The 17,162-nt window shown below is 43.6% G+C and overlaps 1 protein-coding gene across 1 annotated transcript in view; it reads right to left on the bottom strand.

Annotated features, from left to right (window-relative positions):
* Positions 1-1,151: 1,151 nt before the first annotated feature.
* ANKRD33B (ankyrin repeat domain 33B) overlaps positions 1,152-17,162 on the bottom strand; it is a 524,055-nt gene continuing 508,044 nt past the window's right edge. Inside the window, exon 4 of the mRNA XM_040433947.1 lies at positions 1,152-1,999. Within this exon, the coding sequence (XP_040289881.1) occupies positions 1,152-1,999 (848 nt within the window). The remainder of the gene's footprint in view (positions 2,000-17,162) is intronic.

The raw sequence follows: 17,162 nt of genomic DNA, 5'->3' as shown, positions 1-17,162 counted from the left end.
CCTAGGCACGCCACTGGATGGATGGAAATTATTTCATATTCTTCCAACTGTCATGGCACTCACATGATGCAGTTTGGCAATTTTCTTGGCCAAGATACCGCTATCGATGAGCTTGATGATGCGGTTTCTCTGTTCATGGGAAATCTTTATGGGTGCTCCTGGATTCAAACTAGTGACCATTCGCTTGGGAATCAACCTAATAACACATTGTGCTATTAGGGAATGTGAGAACAGGTTGTAATTTGTAGTATGCAAGAAGAAAAAGATTCTTCCACCAACAGTAGCAAAACAGTAACATGTAACAAAGCAGTTACATGACAAGAATCTGCATAACTAATCATATGCTAAATAGTTGCTAGTCCAATTTATGTATGAGGTAGCCAAGATGATTGTCCATAAAATGACGGCAGTCTCACGTTTGAAGCTGTAGTGGATGGTGAGGTATGGAGCCTGAAAATCTAAAGTTCAAAACTTTGTTACCCTTTTGCTTGTCAGTGTATACTTTTGTGGGAAAAGATTCAGTGAAATCTGAAATTTATACATTTATATCTGTGTTTTACTTAATGTGAACAGCATTAGTACCAGAGGTAAGGGTTATCAGTGATTGATAGCATTGTGTGTTTAAGTGTACACAAGTGTCAGTCAATGATCGTCCCTCTCTCCTGTAACGCTCTTCAGAGGAAATTAAAAAAGCTAGAAATATAGATAGAAATGTATAAATTACAGGTTTTACTGAATCTTTTCCCACAAAACTGTACATCAATCTGCTCCTCCTGCTCTACAACATAGTGCTTGCAGATTGCAGTTTTTGTGATAACAAGTCCTCTTTAATATCATCTCACCAAATTTCCATTGATGCCATTCTGATGGTGCCCAGGTCTCTGCTGCACTCAACTTCCGGCTCCTGTTCCAACACAGGACCCTACATCATGGAAACATCAGCGGCGGGAAACGGTAAGGTGAATATAAGCTGTTATTTTTTAAAGAATTTTCAGCCTGTGGCCAAGCTTTTTTATTCTGCTGGAATATTCATTTAAATGTACATATTTATCATACCAAAAAACTGATGTAGCTGTTCACCACTGCATTGGCTCATAAATATTCAAATTATTAATATTTTTTACAAGTTTGGTTTGATGGAAATATGCAGTTTAAGTTAAACTTCCTTTTTTTACAACTTGTGTTTTTTTCTCCTTGGCTTCCTGAAGTTTTCTTAGAGCCTCCTCTTCTGCCTTTTTCCTTTCTTCTTTTAACTCCTTGTAACGCCATTTTGGAATCTGTAAGTAGGTATTGTCTTTCATAGTGCTACGTCTATTTGTTTTATCAGGATGGTATGTTGGTGTGGGGGCCTTGGTGATACGAACTTTTGGTACTATGAATCCTGGCCTTACACTGCTTCTTCTTAGCAAGTTTAATGGCAAAAGACTTGTTCTTCTGGTAGACTTCACATCACTGATTTGTGATGAATGTAGTTGAAGACTAGCTCTTCTCTCTTTTTTCTTGGAAATTACAGTAATGCATGAGTTATTGAAAATTTTTGTACGAGTCTTTGTGCGATTTTCATCTAAAGCTCTGATTTCATTTGCTTTTTGATTTCTTAGGATCTCCCGCACAGAGTATCTACGTTTCCCAACACATGGGGGGCTATCTGGGCACACTGTTCTGGTACTGACTGCAATGAATGGGCTGTTCAGGCTTGTTGTGATTTTTACCATGTGATCAAGCACACCATCCTCCTCAGGTTCACTAAAATAATTAAAAGTAAATAGTGATTTCATACATTCTGAAATTTTCTGTGCACATGACTTTGGTTCTGCTGCTTTGGCAAGGAGTTCCTTCATTTTAGGCCATTCCATTTGGAATTGATTACTAAATTGCTCTGGAGATGGTCTGTCTAATAGTTTTTGCATAAGATATGCTGTATCATATCTCCCTGTAAATCTTGCCCATTGTCTGGAGCTGAACCCACGGCTTGGATCCACTGCCTGAATATCAGCACCTAAAAAACAAACATATCCATAAGGAATATTTTAATAAGTTAATGCCACACATAAGATAAATTACAATTCCATTTTCCTATTTTTTTCTGTCAATAACAAATATCTAGCACTCCAGGGTAAAGGCAGGTTTACACTTCATGATGTTACAGCGTTCCTTCCCGACAATTTGCTGCTGGATCAGTGAAGGAGACCGCTGTTCAATTCTCGGCCCGTGTAAAGTACCCTTTGAGGATTTAAATATTGATCCCAGACAGTATCAGCAGTACAACAGAATTCAGAGAATTATTCATGTAGCTGTCAGTTCCCTTTGTTGTAGTCAGTGTGATGTCCCAATGAGACAGTTAAGGCCTCATGCACACGAACGTATTTTCTTTCCATGTCCGTTCCGTTTTTTTGCAGACCCTATATGGAACTATTCATTTCAATAGGTCCGCAAAAAAAAGTTACTCCGTGTGCATTCCGTTTCCGTATTTCTGTTCCGCAAAAAATAGAGCATGTCCTATTATTGTCCGCACTACGGACAAGGATAGTACTGTTCTATTAGGGGCCAGCTGTTCTGTTCCGCAAGATACGGAATGCACACAGACGTTTTCTGTATTTTTTGCAGGCCCAAAAATACATACGATCATGTGCGTGAGGCCTAATTTTGTAAAGAGGCACCTGTCATTCTTTCTCTGTCTTATGCTTCTGTCAGACAGGAACTGGGAAGGCATGAGAGTGAAATTTTTAGCTGATGGTCTTTTTGAGGACATGGATACTGCCAGAGTGAAGGGTATTGATAAATGTGGAGGAAGGATTTTTTTTTAATTGATACAGGAGTTTCTGTTTTTGTCACAGAATGCAGATTACAGCCACCCCTCAGCTGGGTCAAATTATTTTAGGCACCCGTATCGAGCCTGATATTTTAGGATTCAAGGGCATTGAAGTATAAGGGGTACTTCAATGTGTTGTTAATTTCGGTATTGAGATCCGGCAGAGGATCTCAATATCAGAATTAAACGGATCCATTTTGAATTTGCACATCAGGATGCATCTGTTCCATTAGGATGCTCTTGTGTGAAATCAAAATGTAAAAAAAAATGATCCGTCAATAAATACATTGAAAGTCAATGGGTGATGGATCAATTTTTTTAGGCTCCTAAAAAAAACGATCTGTCACCATTGACTTACATTGTTTTCAGTGCCATTTTTTCAGTTTTTATGACCGGACACAAAACCACAGCTTGCTGCAGTTTTGTGTCCGGTCACCTGATGCATCCTGAACGGATCTCTTTCCATTCAGAATGCATGAGGACTAAACGGAAATGTTTTTTTTCCGGTATTGAGATCCTGACGCTTATTTTGGTGAAGTTTATGGTGGTTGTGTTGGCACATAACAGGTAGCATTTAGTGTTAGGTTCCAGTCTTACAGAGATCGCCTTGACGTGTGGCAGACAGGCCCAAATAATTTTGTACAAAATATATTTGCCAAGAATCTCAATTTTACTAAATAAGTGTAGCATTAGCACCAGAATATTTTCTATTGCTATGGCATTATTGTGCTTTATTTGGTTTGAAGAGTGCTGTTGCATTGTGTTTTTTTTCTTTGTGTTTCTAGCCATGGCAGAGTGCACCTGCGCATTGGGATGTGCTGACTGACCCCCTTTTTCTTTGTAGTTTGTACTGGAGGTGTGGCTGACTCCATTTAGTCTTGTACCCCTGACCAGCCTGTCTGTCCCATAGGCTGATTTTAATTAGTGTAAGTATAAAGCTGTAGCCTGCTCTCCCTGCACTCACTGGAAGCCTTTTGGCACCAGGAGAGGTATAGAGTGGATTCTCATTGCATTCATTAGAAGCCATTTGGCACAAGGAGAGGTATAGAGTAGGCTCAGCATGCATGTTGGTACCTGCATCCCCTGAATTTAATGGAGGCCATTTTGGCACCAAAAATGATAAAAAGAAGAGTGGAACCAGCATGCATGTGGAACCTGCACCCCCTGAATTTTATGGAGGTCGTTATGGCACATAACAGGCAGCATTTAGTGTTAGGTTCCTGTCTTACAGAGATCGTCTTGACATGTGGCAGACGGGCCCAAATAATTTTGTACAAAATGTATTTGCCAAGAATCAAAATTTTACAAAATAAGCATAGCATTAGCACCAGAATATTTTCTGTTACTATGGCATTATTGTACCTTATTTGGTTTGCAGAATGCTGTTGCATTGTGTTTTTTTTATTTGTGTTTCTAGCCATGGCAGCGTGCAGCTGCGCATTTGGATGTGCTGACTGAACCCTTTTTCTTGGCTACTGGCATAGTCACGTATACCTCTCCAGCTAATGACTGGAGAGGTGCTCCGAGACAGGAGGATGGAGACAGCGAGAGCAGGAAAGTAGGAATCTTCTGTTTCAGGGACCATGCTGCAGGAACTTGTAAAAAAATTTTTTTTACTGGGAAACCACTTTAACCACCTCCCGACCGCCTAACGCAGGGATGCGTCCTGCGGCGGCCGGTTTATTCCTCCTGGACGCATATACGCGTCATCTCGTGAGACGTGAGATGACGCGCATATGCGGCCCGCACATGCGCAGTGCGGGTCGGCAAAAGGCGCACAAGGAGTTGGTCACCAGCCTGCCAGCCAATGATCAGCGCTGGCAGGTTGGTGACTTTTATATGGCTGGTGGTTCGTTATTTTAACACATTATATTTATAAATATAATGTGTTAAATGGCTTCTGTGCTCTCTGCTGGGTCCTTTTAGTCGGTTGGTCCCAGCAGAGAGCACAGATCACAGTGAGTACACCAAGCACTACATATTTAGCCCCAGATCACCCCCCATCACCCCAATTAACCCCTTGATCACCCCTGTCAATCACTAGTGAAAGGGAAAAAAGTGATCAGTGTAAACTGTCACTTTTTTATTTTCACCAGTATTGACTGTTAGGTTTAGGTTAGTTTAGGCCCCTTTGGTAGGTAGTTAGCTTCAGTTAGCGCCCAGCCCACCGCACCGCAGTCACTGATTCGCTGATTAGCGTATCACTAATCAGCATTGGTACTTTATAGTATCTGTAAGTGATCAGAACTGATCACAGTCAGATCTATAATAGTATTAGTGTCACCTTAGCTTTCCCTCCACCCAAAACGCAGTGTTTGCCCGATCAGGCCTGATCGGTCGCCCACACGTGCGTTCACCCACGCCCGCCCCGCCGCAGTGACAAAATTATTATTATTTTTTTATCACTGCACTATCACTACACAAGCGCTGCGGCGATAAAAAAAAAATCAGTTTTGATATTTTTTATCAATCGCAGTGGCTTCCTGTACTTCGCTAGCCTCCCATTTGTAAGACAGGCTTGCTTTTTTTCTTGGGTAGTCTCAGGGAATACCCCCTAAATTTAGTTGACCAAATGGCAAGGAAGGGGTATTCTTCTGAAGAGGCCTACAGGCTTCTGACCCAGTCGGATGAGGAATGGGAACCCTCATCTGACGAATCCAGCAAGTCAGAATACGAACCTGTAGAAAGCAGTGGCAGTCTGACCCAAAGTTCAGACGATGAGGTTGAGGTCCCTGATACCACCAGGCTTACCCGGCCCCGTGTTGCTAGACCACAGGTTGCGCAGGATCTGCTTCAAGGGCAGCAGAGTGGGGCTGGCGCTGTCGGATTACGTGGTGAGGCATACACCAGCAGCGCAGCCCATCCTGGACCTAGTACCAGCACTGCCGTAGAACATGGTGAAGTGGCGAGCACCAGAAGGGCAGTTGAAGCTGGTACGGTGGCACGTGCTGTAGTTCCCCCGTCGCAGCCACCGCACAGACAGGCCCGTAGAGCCCCTAGAGTCCCTGAGGTGCTGGCAAACCCTGATTGGCAGCCCCCATCTTCAGCCGCACCAGTAGTTCCCCCTTTCACCGCCCAGTCTGGAGTTCGGGTTGAGACAGTTTAGATCGGATCGGCACAGTTTTTTTTTGAGCTGTTCTTCACTGCGGAGCTCTTTGACTTAGTCGTGGCAGAAACAAACCGGTATGCCACTCAATTTATAGCCGCCAACCCGGGAAGCTTTTATGCCCAGTCTTTCCGGTGGAAACCCGTCCAAGTTTCCGAATTTAAAACTTTTCTGGGCCTTCTCCTCAACATGGGCCTGACAAAAAAGCATGAATTGCGGTCATATTGGTCCACGAACCCAATTCATCACATGCCCATGTTCTCTGCTGCCATGTCCAGGACACGATTTGAGACCATCCTGTGTTTCCTGCACTTTAGTGATAACAGCACCTCTCGTCCCAGAGGCCACCCAGCTTTTGACCGGCTCCACAAAATTCGGCCCCTCATAGACCACTTTAACACCAAATTTGCAGATTTGTATACCCCTGAGCAAAACATCTGCATAGACGAGTTCCTGATACATTTTACCGGGCGCCTTGGCTTCAAACAATACATCCCAAGCAAGCGCGCCCGGTATGGGGTCAAATTGTATAAGCTCTGTGAAAGGGCCACAGGCTATACGCACAAATTTCGTGTCTATGAGGGTAAAGATCAGACCCTGGAGCCGGTCAGTTGCCCTGACTACCTGGGGAGCAGTGGGAAGACAGTCTGGGACTTGGTGTCCCCCTTATTTGGCAAAAGGTACCACCTTTATGTGGACAATTTCTACACAAGTGTGCCCCTCTTCAGGCATTTGTTTCTAGAACAGATTGGCTGCTGTGGCACCGCGCGACCTAGTCGCCGGGGCTTCTCCCAACGGCTCGTTACCACCCGTCTTGCAAGGGGGGAGAGGGCTGCCTTGTGTAACGAAGAACTGCTCGCGGTGAAATGGAGAGACAAGCGTGACGTTTACATGCTCTCCTCCATTCACGCAGACACGACAATCCAAATTGAACGGGCAACCAGTGTCATTGAAAAGCCCCTCTCGGTCCACGACTATAATTTGCTCATGGGAGGGGTGACCTTCAATGACCAGATGTTGGCTCCTTATTTACTCTCCCGCAGGACCAGACGCTGGTATAAGAAGGTGTCTGTATACCTAATTCAATTGGCTATGTACAATAGTTTTGTTCTGTACAGTAAGGCTGGGAGAACAGGATCCTTCCTCAAATTTCAGGAAGAGATCATCGAGAACCTCCTGTGTAGTGAGCCGTCTGCACGAGCGACATTTCCCCAATGTCGTTGCTGGTACCTCAAACCAAGCGTCACCCCGAAAAAGATGTTGTGTCTGTAGCAGGAGTGGAATAAGGCGTGACACCCACTATTTCTGTCCTGACTGCCCTGACCACCCTGCCCTATGCTTAGGGGAGGGTTTCCGGAAGTACCACACACAGGTACACTTAGTATAGGGATTGCGTGACACAGGACAGGCACACAGGGGTCTTAGGGCCCTTTCACACAGAGCTGCTGCAAACCTCTCCTTTCACCTGGGACAAAGTGCATAATGTACTTCGCCACATCTCTGGGCGATTTGCGCTTTGCACATTGTCCCATGGGGAAGGAGAGGTTTGTCCTCTAAAAGGTAAAAAAATAAAAAATAAAAATCACAGGTAAGCAAAAAAGTTAATGTTCCGAAAGTTCAATAAAGTTTATAAAAGTTAATGTTCTGTTTCACATGTTATATAAAGTTAATGTTAATAAATTTATTGCGTTGCTGCCTGTTTTTTTTATTTATTAGTTTTTTTTACCTTCTAGGTGGACCAAGCGATCAACCAGCTGAAGCATTGCGCTGCTGTCAGATTACACAAAAGTCGGTGTATGCGGCGCTGCAAGACGAGATTTATCCTCTGCAGTAAAAAAGATAGGTTTGCCGAGGCTTATGAGCTGAGGGGCGGTGTTCATATGCTTTGGCAAACACTTTGTATATATAAAAAAAAATAATTCCGGCAATGATTTATTCATCCACATCGATTGATGGGAATGGAGAAATCGGGTTTGCCAGGGCATACGGGCTGAGTGGGTTTGGATGTTGGGCGGAGCTCCTATGTCCTGGCAGACGCCTTTCCCCTCTTTTTTTTTTTTTTTGCACATTTTTTGGCAGAGATTTTTTCATCCACATTGATCGATGCGAATGAAGAAATATGTGCCGTTCATTTTTTCTTTCAGCCCAGAGGCTGAACGGAAGAAAAATATCTCATTACCCGTATGCTCAATATAAGGAGAATAGCAGAAACTCCTATTGCTGGGCATACATGTAATGATTGCGGAGACCCTCAAATGCCAGGGCAGTACAAACATCCCACAAATGACCCCATTTTGGAAAGAAGACACCCCAAGGTATTCGCTGAGGGGCATATTGAGTCCATGAAAGATTGAACTTTTTGTCACAAGTTAGCGAAAAGGTAGACTTTGTGAGAGAAAACAAAAAAATATCAATTTCCGCTAACTTGTGCCAAAAAAAATAAATCTTCTATGAACTCGCCATGCCCCTCACGGAATACCTTGGGGTGTCTTCTTTCCAAAATGGGGTCACATGTGGGGTATTTATACTGCCCTGGCATTTTAGGGGCCCTAAAGCATAAGAAGAAGTCTGGAATCCAAATGCCTAAAAATGCCCTCCTAAAAGGTACTCATTGGAATTTGGGCCCCTTTGCGCACCTAGGCTGCAATAAAGTGTCACACATGTGGTATCGCTGTACTCAGGAGAAGTAGGGCAATGTGGTTTGGGGTATATTTTTACATATACCCATGCTGGGTGAGAGAAATATCTCTGTAATTTGACAACTTTGTATAAAAAAAATTAAAAAGTTGTCATTTACAGAGATATTTCTCACACACAGTATGGGTATATGTAAAAATACACGCCAAAACACATTGCCCTACTTCTGAGTATGGTGGTACCACATGAGTGACACTTTTTTGCAGCCAAGATGCGCAAAGGGGCCCAAATTCCAATGAGTACTTTTAGGATTTCACAGGGCATTTTAACGCATTTGGATTCCAAACTACTTCTCACACTTTAGGGCCCCTAAAATGCCAGGGCAGTATAAATATCCCACAAGTGACCCCATTTTAGAAAGAAGACACCCCAAAGTATTCCGTGAGGGGCATGGCGAGTTCATAGAAGATATTTTTTTTTGGCACAAGTTAGCGGAAATTGATTTTTTTTTATTTATTTTTTTACAAAGTCTCTTATTCCACTAACTTGTGACAAAATTTTTTATTTTACATGAACTCACCATACCCCTCACAGAATACCTTGGGGTGTCTTCTTTCTAAAATGGGGTCACTTGTGGTGTATTTATACTGCCCTAAAGCGTCAGAAGTAGTTTGGAATCCAAATGCGTAAAAATGCCCTGTGAAATCCTAAAGGTACTCATTGGAATTTGGGCCCCTTTGCGCATCTTGGCTGCAAAAAAGTGTCACTCATGTGGTATCGCCGTACTCAGGAGAAGTAGGGCAATGTGTTTTAGGGTGTATTTTTACATATACCTATGCTGGGTGAGAGAAAAACCGGAATTAGTCTTACCGGTAATTCTGTTTCCATGAGATCATCACAAAGGACAAGGAGATTGACCCCTGACCTCTGTAGGGGCAGGAACAGAGACAGGTTAAATACCCCCCTCCCACCACCAACACCAGTGTTTCCAAAATCACACAGAGTAACCCGGTGGTGACAAACAGTGAAAAAAGGTATTGCTTCATACCTTCTGGAGACCCTCCAAAGTAAAAATTTAGAACAATAGGGAGGGAATAACGTGCCGTCGTGATGATCTCATGGAAACAGAATTACCGGTAAGACTAATTCCGGTTTTTCCATAGCATCATCACGACGACATACAAGGAGATATAAAAAATATATCAGTTAAGGGGGAGCTACAGCCTGGATCAGAGGATCTGGAAAGATCCAGGCGGTAGTGCTTTATAAACGTATTAATGATGGACCAAGTGGCAGCACGACAGATTTCTTCCAGGGATGCCCCAGCTCTCTCTGCCTGAGAGGAAGACATGGCCCTAGTGGAATGGGCCCTAATGTTGACTGGACACGGAAGATTTTGTATTTGATAACACAGACAAATAGTTTCTTTGAGCCATCTAGCTATAGAGGACCGGGAGGCTTTTTGGCCCTTAAACCTTCCTCCAAAGAGAACTAGCAAGTTGTCGGATTTTAAAAACTTTTCAGTCACAGCAATATAGTTTAGGACTGCACGTCTAACGTCCAGAGAATGGAGGGAGGATTTTTTGTCATTAGAGGGGTGTTGACAAAAGGAAGGTAGGGTAATTTCCTGGCTCTGATGAAAACTGGGTACAACTTTAGGGAGAAAACCGGGGTCCAGTCGGAGAATGATCCTATCATCTAAAACGCGGTGGTAGGCTTCCCTGACTGATAGAGCTTGCAACTCGCCTAGTCTGCGGGCCGAAGTTATTGCAATTAGGAAGGCAGTCTTTAGGGACAATAATTTTATTGAACAATCGGAAATGGGCTCAAAAGGTGGTAGAGTGAGACCCGTAAGAACGATATTCAAATCCCAGGAAGGGACACGGGAGGTGATTGTTGGGCGGAGCCTGGTAGCTGCCCTATCGAATCTTTTGATCCAACGATGACTAGCTATATCTTGGTCAAAAAAACAACCTAGGGCTGAGATTTGGACCTTCAGGGTAGAGGGTCTAAGCCCCAGGTCAAGACCCTGTTGCAGGAAATTCTTTGAATGTTGGGTCTATGCAAGTGTGGAGACTTGTCACCACTCCAGGAACAGAAGCGCTTCCAGATTTTAAGGTAGATTGCTGAAGTTATATTCTTTCTGGAGGCTTTCAAGGTAGTAATAACTTTATCTGACAAGCCCTGAAGTCTCAGGGTTTGGGACTCAGGATCCATGCTGCTAAATTCAAAAACTGCAGGTTTGGGTGCAGAACCGGACCATGCTGGAGTAGATCCCCCCGCATAGGAAGGGGCTAAGGATCCTGGAGGGAGTATTTCTGAAGAGATGTGAACCAACTTCTCTTCGGCCATAGGGGAGCGATCACAATTACCGTGGCCTTGTCTTGGCGAATTTTCTGTATCACTTTCGGAATTAAGGGAAGTGGAGGGAAGACATAGCATAGTTTCCAATGCCAACGGATGGCGAAGGTGTCCAAGGCATGAGGTCTGTCCCTGGGGTTTAAAGAACAGAATGTCTCCACCTTTGAGTTTTCCCTGGTGGCAAATAGGTCCACGTCGGGCATCCCCCACTTTCCTACCACTAACCTGAATGTTTCTGGGCTTAGGGACCATTCCGTATGATCGATCCTGTAGCGGCTGAGAAAATCCGCTTCCCGATTCAGTGTTCCTTTCAGATGAACTGCAGATATAGAGGCCACCTTCTGCTCCGCCCATGAAAAGATTTTCGTTGTCAGCGCTTGAAGAGTTGTTGACCGTGTTCCCCCTTGATGGGAAAGGTAGGCAATGGCCGTAGTGTTGTCTGATAGCACTTTTATGTGATGATGACACAGCATTCTCTCTGCTACCTTCAATGCTTCCCAGACTGCTCTCTGTTCCCTGAAATTTGACGACTGGGATCTGATTGATTGTGGCCAAGTGCCCTGAAATAGATGATCCCCCACCTTTGCGCCCCAGCCGGACAGACTTGCGTCTGTTACTACTTGTAATAGGGGAGTTTTCTGCCAGGGAGTCCCCCGGGATATGTTTTCGTGGTTTTTCCACCAATTTAGAGTCTGCAGTACCCGGGTTGGTGGGATCACTTGACGATCTAGAGAGGATTGGCACCTGTTCCAGACACTCAGGATCCAGGACTGAAGAGGTCTGAAGTGAATTTGACACCAGGGAACTGCCGGAATACAGGATGTTAACAGACCTAGCATACTCATTACCTCTCTGATGGAGCAAGATCTTCTTTTCTGAAAGGATTTGATTTTTTGTTGAAGAACCGATATTTTGTCTAGGGGTAGGAATACCGCTTGCTTTTGGGAGTCCAGAATCATGCCTAAAAAACGAACTTTCCTTGAGGGGGTGAGGACGGACTTTTCTTTGTTCACAATGCACCCGAGGTCGTTTAGGATGGAGAGAAAATATCTCAGATTTGAGTTGATTTGACTGAAGTCTTTGCTGATCAGAAGAAAGTCGTCCAAGTAGGGAATTACCATAAGTCCCTTCCTCTGGACGAAGGCGACCATCTCTACCACTACCTTGGTAAATATTCTCGGGGCTGATGAAATCCCAAAGGGGAGGGCTCTGAACTGGTAGTGATGAATTTTCCTTGATATATCCTGCATTGCAAATCGGAGAAAACTCTGTGAATCGGCGTGAATGGGAATGTGGTAGTAAGCGTCTCGCAGGTCTATTGTACACATGAAGACGTCTTTGCTTAAAAGTGGAATTGTAGATGCAAGGGTTTCCATCCTGAATTTTCGGTAAAGAATAAACTTGTTTAATGGCTTCAGGTTTATGATAGTTCGAAACGTGCCTTCATTTTTCTTGATTAGAAATAACGTTGAATAGTAACCCCTGCCTCTTTCTGGAGGAGGAACTGGGGAGATTACATTCATCTGATGAAGTTTCTGGACTCCCTGCCAAAGGTTGGGTTGGAACCGTGTCAGTGAAAATTTGTTTGGGGGTTTTGAAGACCACTCTATTTGATAGCCTGTACCGACTACTTTGGAGATCCAGGGATTTTGGGAAATAGATTCCCATGTCCCCAGGAATTCTGAGAGTCTTCCCCCCACTCCGGCGTCATTGCTTATCAGAGGATTTTTGGTGGGAGGAGGATTGACCTCTTCCTCTTCCCCCTTTTGGATAACTCCAGCGCCCCAACTTCCCTTTCCCCCTGTAGCTTTTCTCTTGATTCGAGGAGGAGCGAAAGGGAAATCGGCGCCTGAAGGGACGATCTTCCGGAAATCCCTTCTTTTTGTCCGCGGCCTTCTCTAAAATCTTATCTAGGACCGAGCCGAAAACATATTCTCCAGAAAAGGGTATAGAGCAGAGTTTCAATTTAGAAGTCTTGTCCCCAGACCAGCACTTCATCCAAAGTGCTCGTCTGGCTGAATTGGAAAGTGACGCATCTCTGGCGGAGAATCGGACCGACTCGGCCAAGGCATCCGCCAGGAAGGCCGTGGCAGATTTCAAAAGAGGGAGAGAATTGAGGATTTCTTCTCTAGATGTTTTATTTTTTATATGGTCTTCTAATTCTCCCAACCAGAGATACATGGATCTAGCGACTGAGGTAGCCGCAATATTGGTTTTAATATTAAACATGGCAGCCTCCCAAGACTTCCTGAGAAGACTGTCAGCTTTTCGATCCATAGAATCCTTGTGTTGGGAGGCATCCTCAAATGGAAGGGATGTTTTTTTGTTCACTTTAGCAACTTGAACATCAATTTTGGGGATCTCATTGAAAATTTTGGACTCCTCGGGATCAAATAGTAATCTATTTTTAAACGAAGCCGAGACTCCCAGCCGTCTTTCCGGATCTGCCCATTCTTCAAGGACCATATCTTTAATACTCTCGTTTATGGGAAACACACAAGTTTTTTTAACTCTCAATCCCCCAAACATATCTTCCTGTACAGAATGGGTACGTTGTACTTCCTCCACTCCCATAGTAGATCTGACCGCTCTTAATAGGTCGTACATATCTTCAGTAGAAAAATAGTATCTACGACCACTATCCACTGAGTCCGAATCAGAGACTCTTTCCCCCTCTTCCCATGACCTGGCGGAGTGGACGCTCTCGTCCGCTATAGCCTCAGAGTCAGAAGGGGACGGTGATCTAACCCGCTTTTTCTTAGGTTGCGGCAAATCGGGGGGATTAGTAGACAGGTGTGCTAAAGATAGACAGATCTCCTCCTGTATCATAGATTTTAATTCCTCCTTTAGAGAGGGTGCTTTGTCCCGTACAATATTTGATATACAATTTTTGCACAGTGTCTTGGGATAGTTGTCAGGAAGTCTGCCACTACATGAGATACATTTGAGGGATCTCTTGATCTTTTTTGGGGTTTCTTTAGACACCTAAAAGGAAGGAGAAGGTAGCTATAAGGGAATGGACAAAAAAGAGGGGGGGGGGGGGGCTGAGGAGAGCTCCTTGTACCAAGAAGAGAGATAAGACCCACAGTTAGACTGGGAGAACAAACTCTTCCTCCCCCCCCTTTTTCTTACAGCAGGAGAGTGGGATCAATAGACTCCCTGACCAAACAATAATACCCCCGAAGGGGACTCACAGATGGTGGCAGCGTCGGTTCAGGCTTCCTAGGGGACCGCTCTGTCCCAGACATTGTAGTCGGATGCTTCGTCCTTTTCCCAGAAGGTAAGGGCTCCGCTAGCTGTGGGAACCGATCCTCAGAAGCATCTACTAGAGTCCAGGCCTCTGCCTTAAGCCGGACGCCGAACGCCGTCCACGTCACTTCCGGAACGCCGGCCGTGACGTCATAACTATGTGCCGCGGGCGCCGGCGCGCAACCCAGCTGAAGCCTCAGTAGGCCAGGAGGGAGTCGACGCCAAGGGAACAGGCCCCAGATTAACCGGGATGAGACAATACCCCACACCCCCTGCCCAGCATTAGTACTGGACCGTGGGAGGGCAGGGGGACGCCATGCAGGATGCCGGCGATTTTCCAAGGTAAACTGAAAACAAAAAAAAAAAGAGGATCCAAATTCCTTAGCTTCATCTCCCTGCATACAGGGAGACCTTTCTCTGCCCTGTCCTCTGTAGGGACAGGAAACACTGGTGTTGGTGGTGAGAGGGGAGTATTTAACCTTTCTCTGTTCCTGCCCCTACAGAGGTCAGGGGTCAATCTCCTTGTATGCCGTCGTGATGATGCTATGGAAATATCTCTGTAAATTGACAACTTTGTATAAAAAAATGTAAAAAGTTGTCATTTACAGAGATTTTTTTCACACACAGTATGGATATACACTCAACCTAAAGAATTATTAGGAACACCATACTAATACGGTGTTGGACCCCCTTTTGCCTTCAGAACTGCCTTAATTTTACGTGGCATTGATTCAACAAGGTGCTGATAGCATTCTTTAGAAATGTTGGCCCATATTGATAGGATAGCATCTTGCAGTTGATGGAGATTTGAGGGATGCACATCCAGGGCATGAAGCTCCCGTTCCACCACATCCCAAAGATGCTCTATTGGGTTGAGATCTGGTGACTGTGGGGGCCATTTTAGTACAGTGAACTCATTGTCATGTTCAAGAAACCAATTTGAAATGATTCGAGCTTTGTGACATGGTGCATTATCCTCCTGGAAGTAGCCATCAGAGATGAATACATGTTCTCATTCTGTTTACGCCAAATTCGGACTCTACCATTTGAATGTCTCAACAGAAATCGAGACTCATCAGACCAGGCAACATTTTTCCAGTCTTCAACAGTCCAATTTTGGTGAGCTCGTGCAAATTGTAGCCTCTTTTTCCTATTTGTAGTGGAGATGAGTGGTACCCGGTGGGGTCTTCTGCTGTTGTAGCCCATCCGCCTCAAGGTTGTGCGTGTTGTGGCTTCACAAATGCTTTGCTGCATACCTCGGTTGTAACGAGTGGTTATTTCAGTCAACGTTGCTCTTCTATCAACTTGAATCAGTCAGCCCATTCTCCTCTGACCTCTAGCATGGTTGGACACCAGGCAGAATTTCCTACCCAGCAGGAAATATTGCAGAGAGTCCAGAGCCCTCTTGATGGCCAGACACTCTCGCTCTACCACAGCGTAATTCCTCTCTGGCGCTGTCAGCTTCCTGCAGAGAAAGACCTTGGGGTGTTCCTCCCCATTGACCATCTGAGACAGGACGGCACCTAGACCTGCACTTTGTTGTGCATTTTCATACGTATACAATATTATCTAATGACATTATAATCAAAATGAATGCTCATCTCATTGCCTTTAAGAATAAGATCAGCCTGAAGCAAAGTTATATTATATGGCTGAGGAAGCCAAGATGACTTCATGGCAAGTTCAGTTTATATTAAAAAAAATAATAATAATTGTGAACATAAACGGACATTGTATTTAAAAGTTATTGCTAAAGATATGAGACCATCTGTTAAGGAGTAAGTCAACTCCCCAAGACATGTATGTCTGGAGGGAACAAGGTTACTTGATAAGGACTCATGTCCTTATCGCACACCTGCTGTATGAGGTTCAATTTATATATTCATAATTATATTATATATATATATATATATCTGCATGGTATATTTAGTTTACAACATATATTAATCAATAATTCATATAATGTGTTATCTATGTGTAACAATGTATCGATTTATATATATGTCATACCATGTATTTACCATTTAGAAGGTATTGTAGAAGGTACAGAAACAAGTAAGTTTATGTTAATTGGGTTTCTGGGAAAAGTAAATGTCTTTTCAAAATAATAGTTATTCATGGATGAAGATAAGTGAAATGTACAAGTTCCGATGCCAAGCATCAAAGCCGCTATATAAAATTTTCATCAAGTCAATCTATATTTCAAAAAGATAGAAGACAGTCAACTCCAACAAGTCCAGGATATAGGTAATTAAAAGTGTCAGGAAAAGACCTTCCTCAATGATTTATGGTAAGAAAGGTCAACAGTCATGAGAACGTATTATTAGATATTTAATTTTAATGCTTAAAAGTTGGGATGTTCATCTACAGTACCGCAGTGCCATCTGGAGGCAGATGGACAACATTATATTATTTCATTATTTGTTCTATACCATATTAGGAGTTGAGATAACGTCATGATGTAATTAGCATGCGAATACACCCACCCTACCTGATTGGGAATCCCTAATCTAAAGGGGATGATTCTTAGATAAGGGGGGGAATAATTATTTGTGTGCGGAGTAGCATAAAGAGCTAGCAAGAGAAAAAAAGCGAGAGCTGGAGATTAAGGGAGGAAGAGAGAGAAGTGGAGCTCTCTAGAGGGGTCTATCGAGATGAAAGCCATAATGAGATGCGCTATGATGGACCACCCAGCTTTCCTAGGAGCAGAAGTGAGATTCCTACTAGGACTTGGTAAGAGATACAGAAAATGATGTTTCATTTTATTAAGACCAATTTGATAGTGTGGGTGAAATTATACCATCTAGATTGGCGAATAAATAAATGATTAAATAAATTGATCATCTCCATATTGAGATGTAGTCTTAGGATATTGTGAGGCTTCATTCTACCTGCAGAAGAATCTAGACTCATAATCTAGCAAAGCATTAAATGATTGCTTATATATATATATATATATATATATATATATATATATATATATATAGATAGAACATT

The sequence above is a fragment of the Bufo bufo genome, chromosome 5, assembly GCF_905171765.1.
Source record: "Bufo bufo chromosome 5, aBufBuf1.1, whole genome shotgun sequence".
NCBI lineage: Eukaryota > Metazoa > Chordata > Amphibia > Anura > Bufonidae > Bufo > Bufo bufo.
The sequence above is the reverse complement of the archived record's forward strand: the minus strand, read 5'-3'. Positions and strand labels throughout refer to the sequence as shown.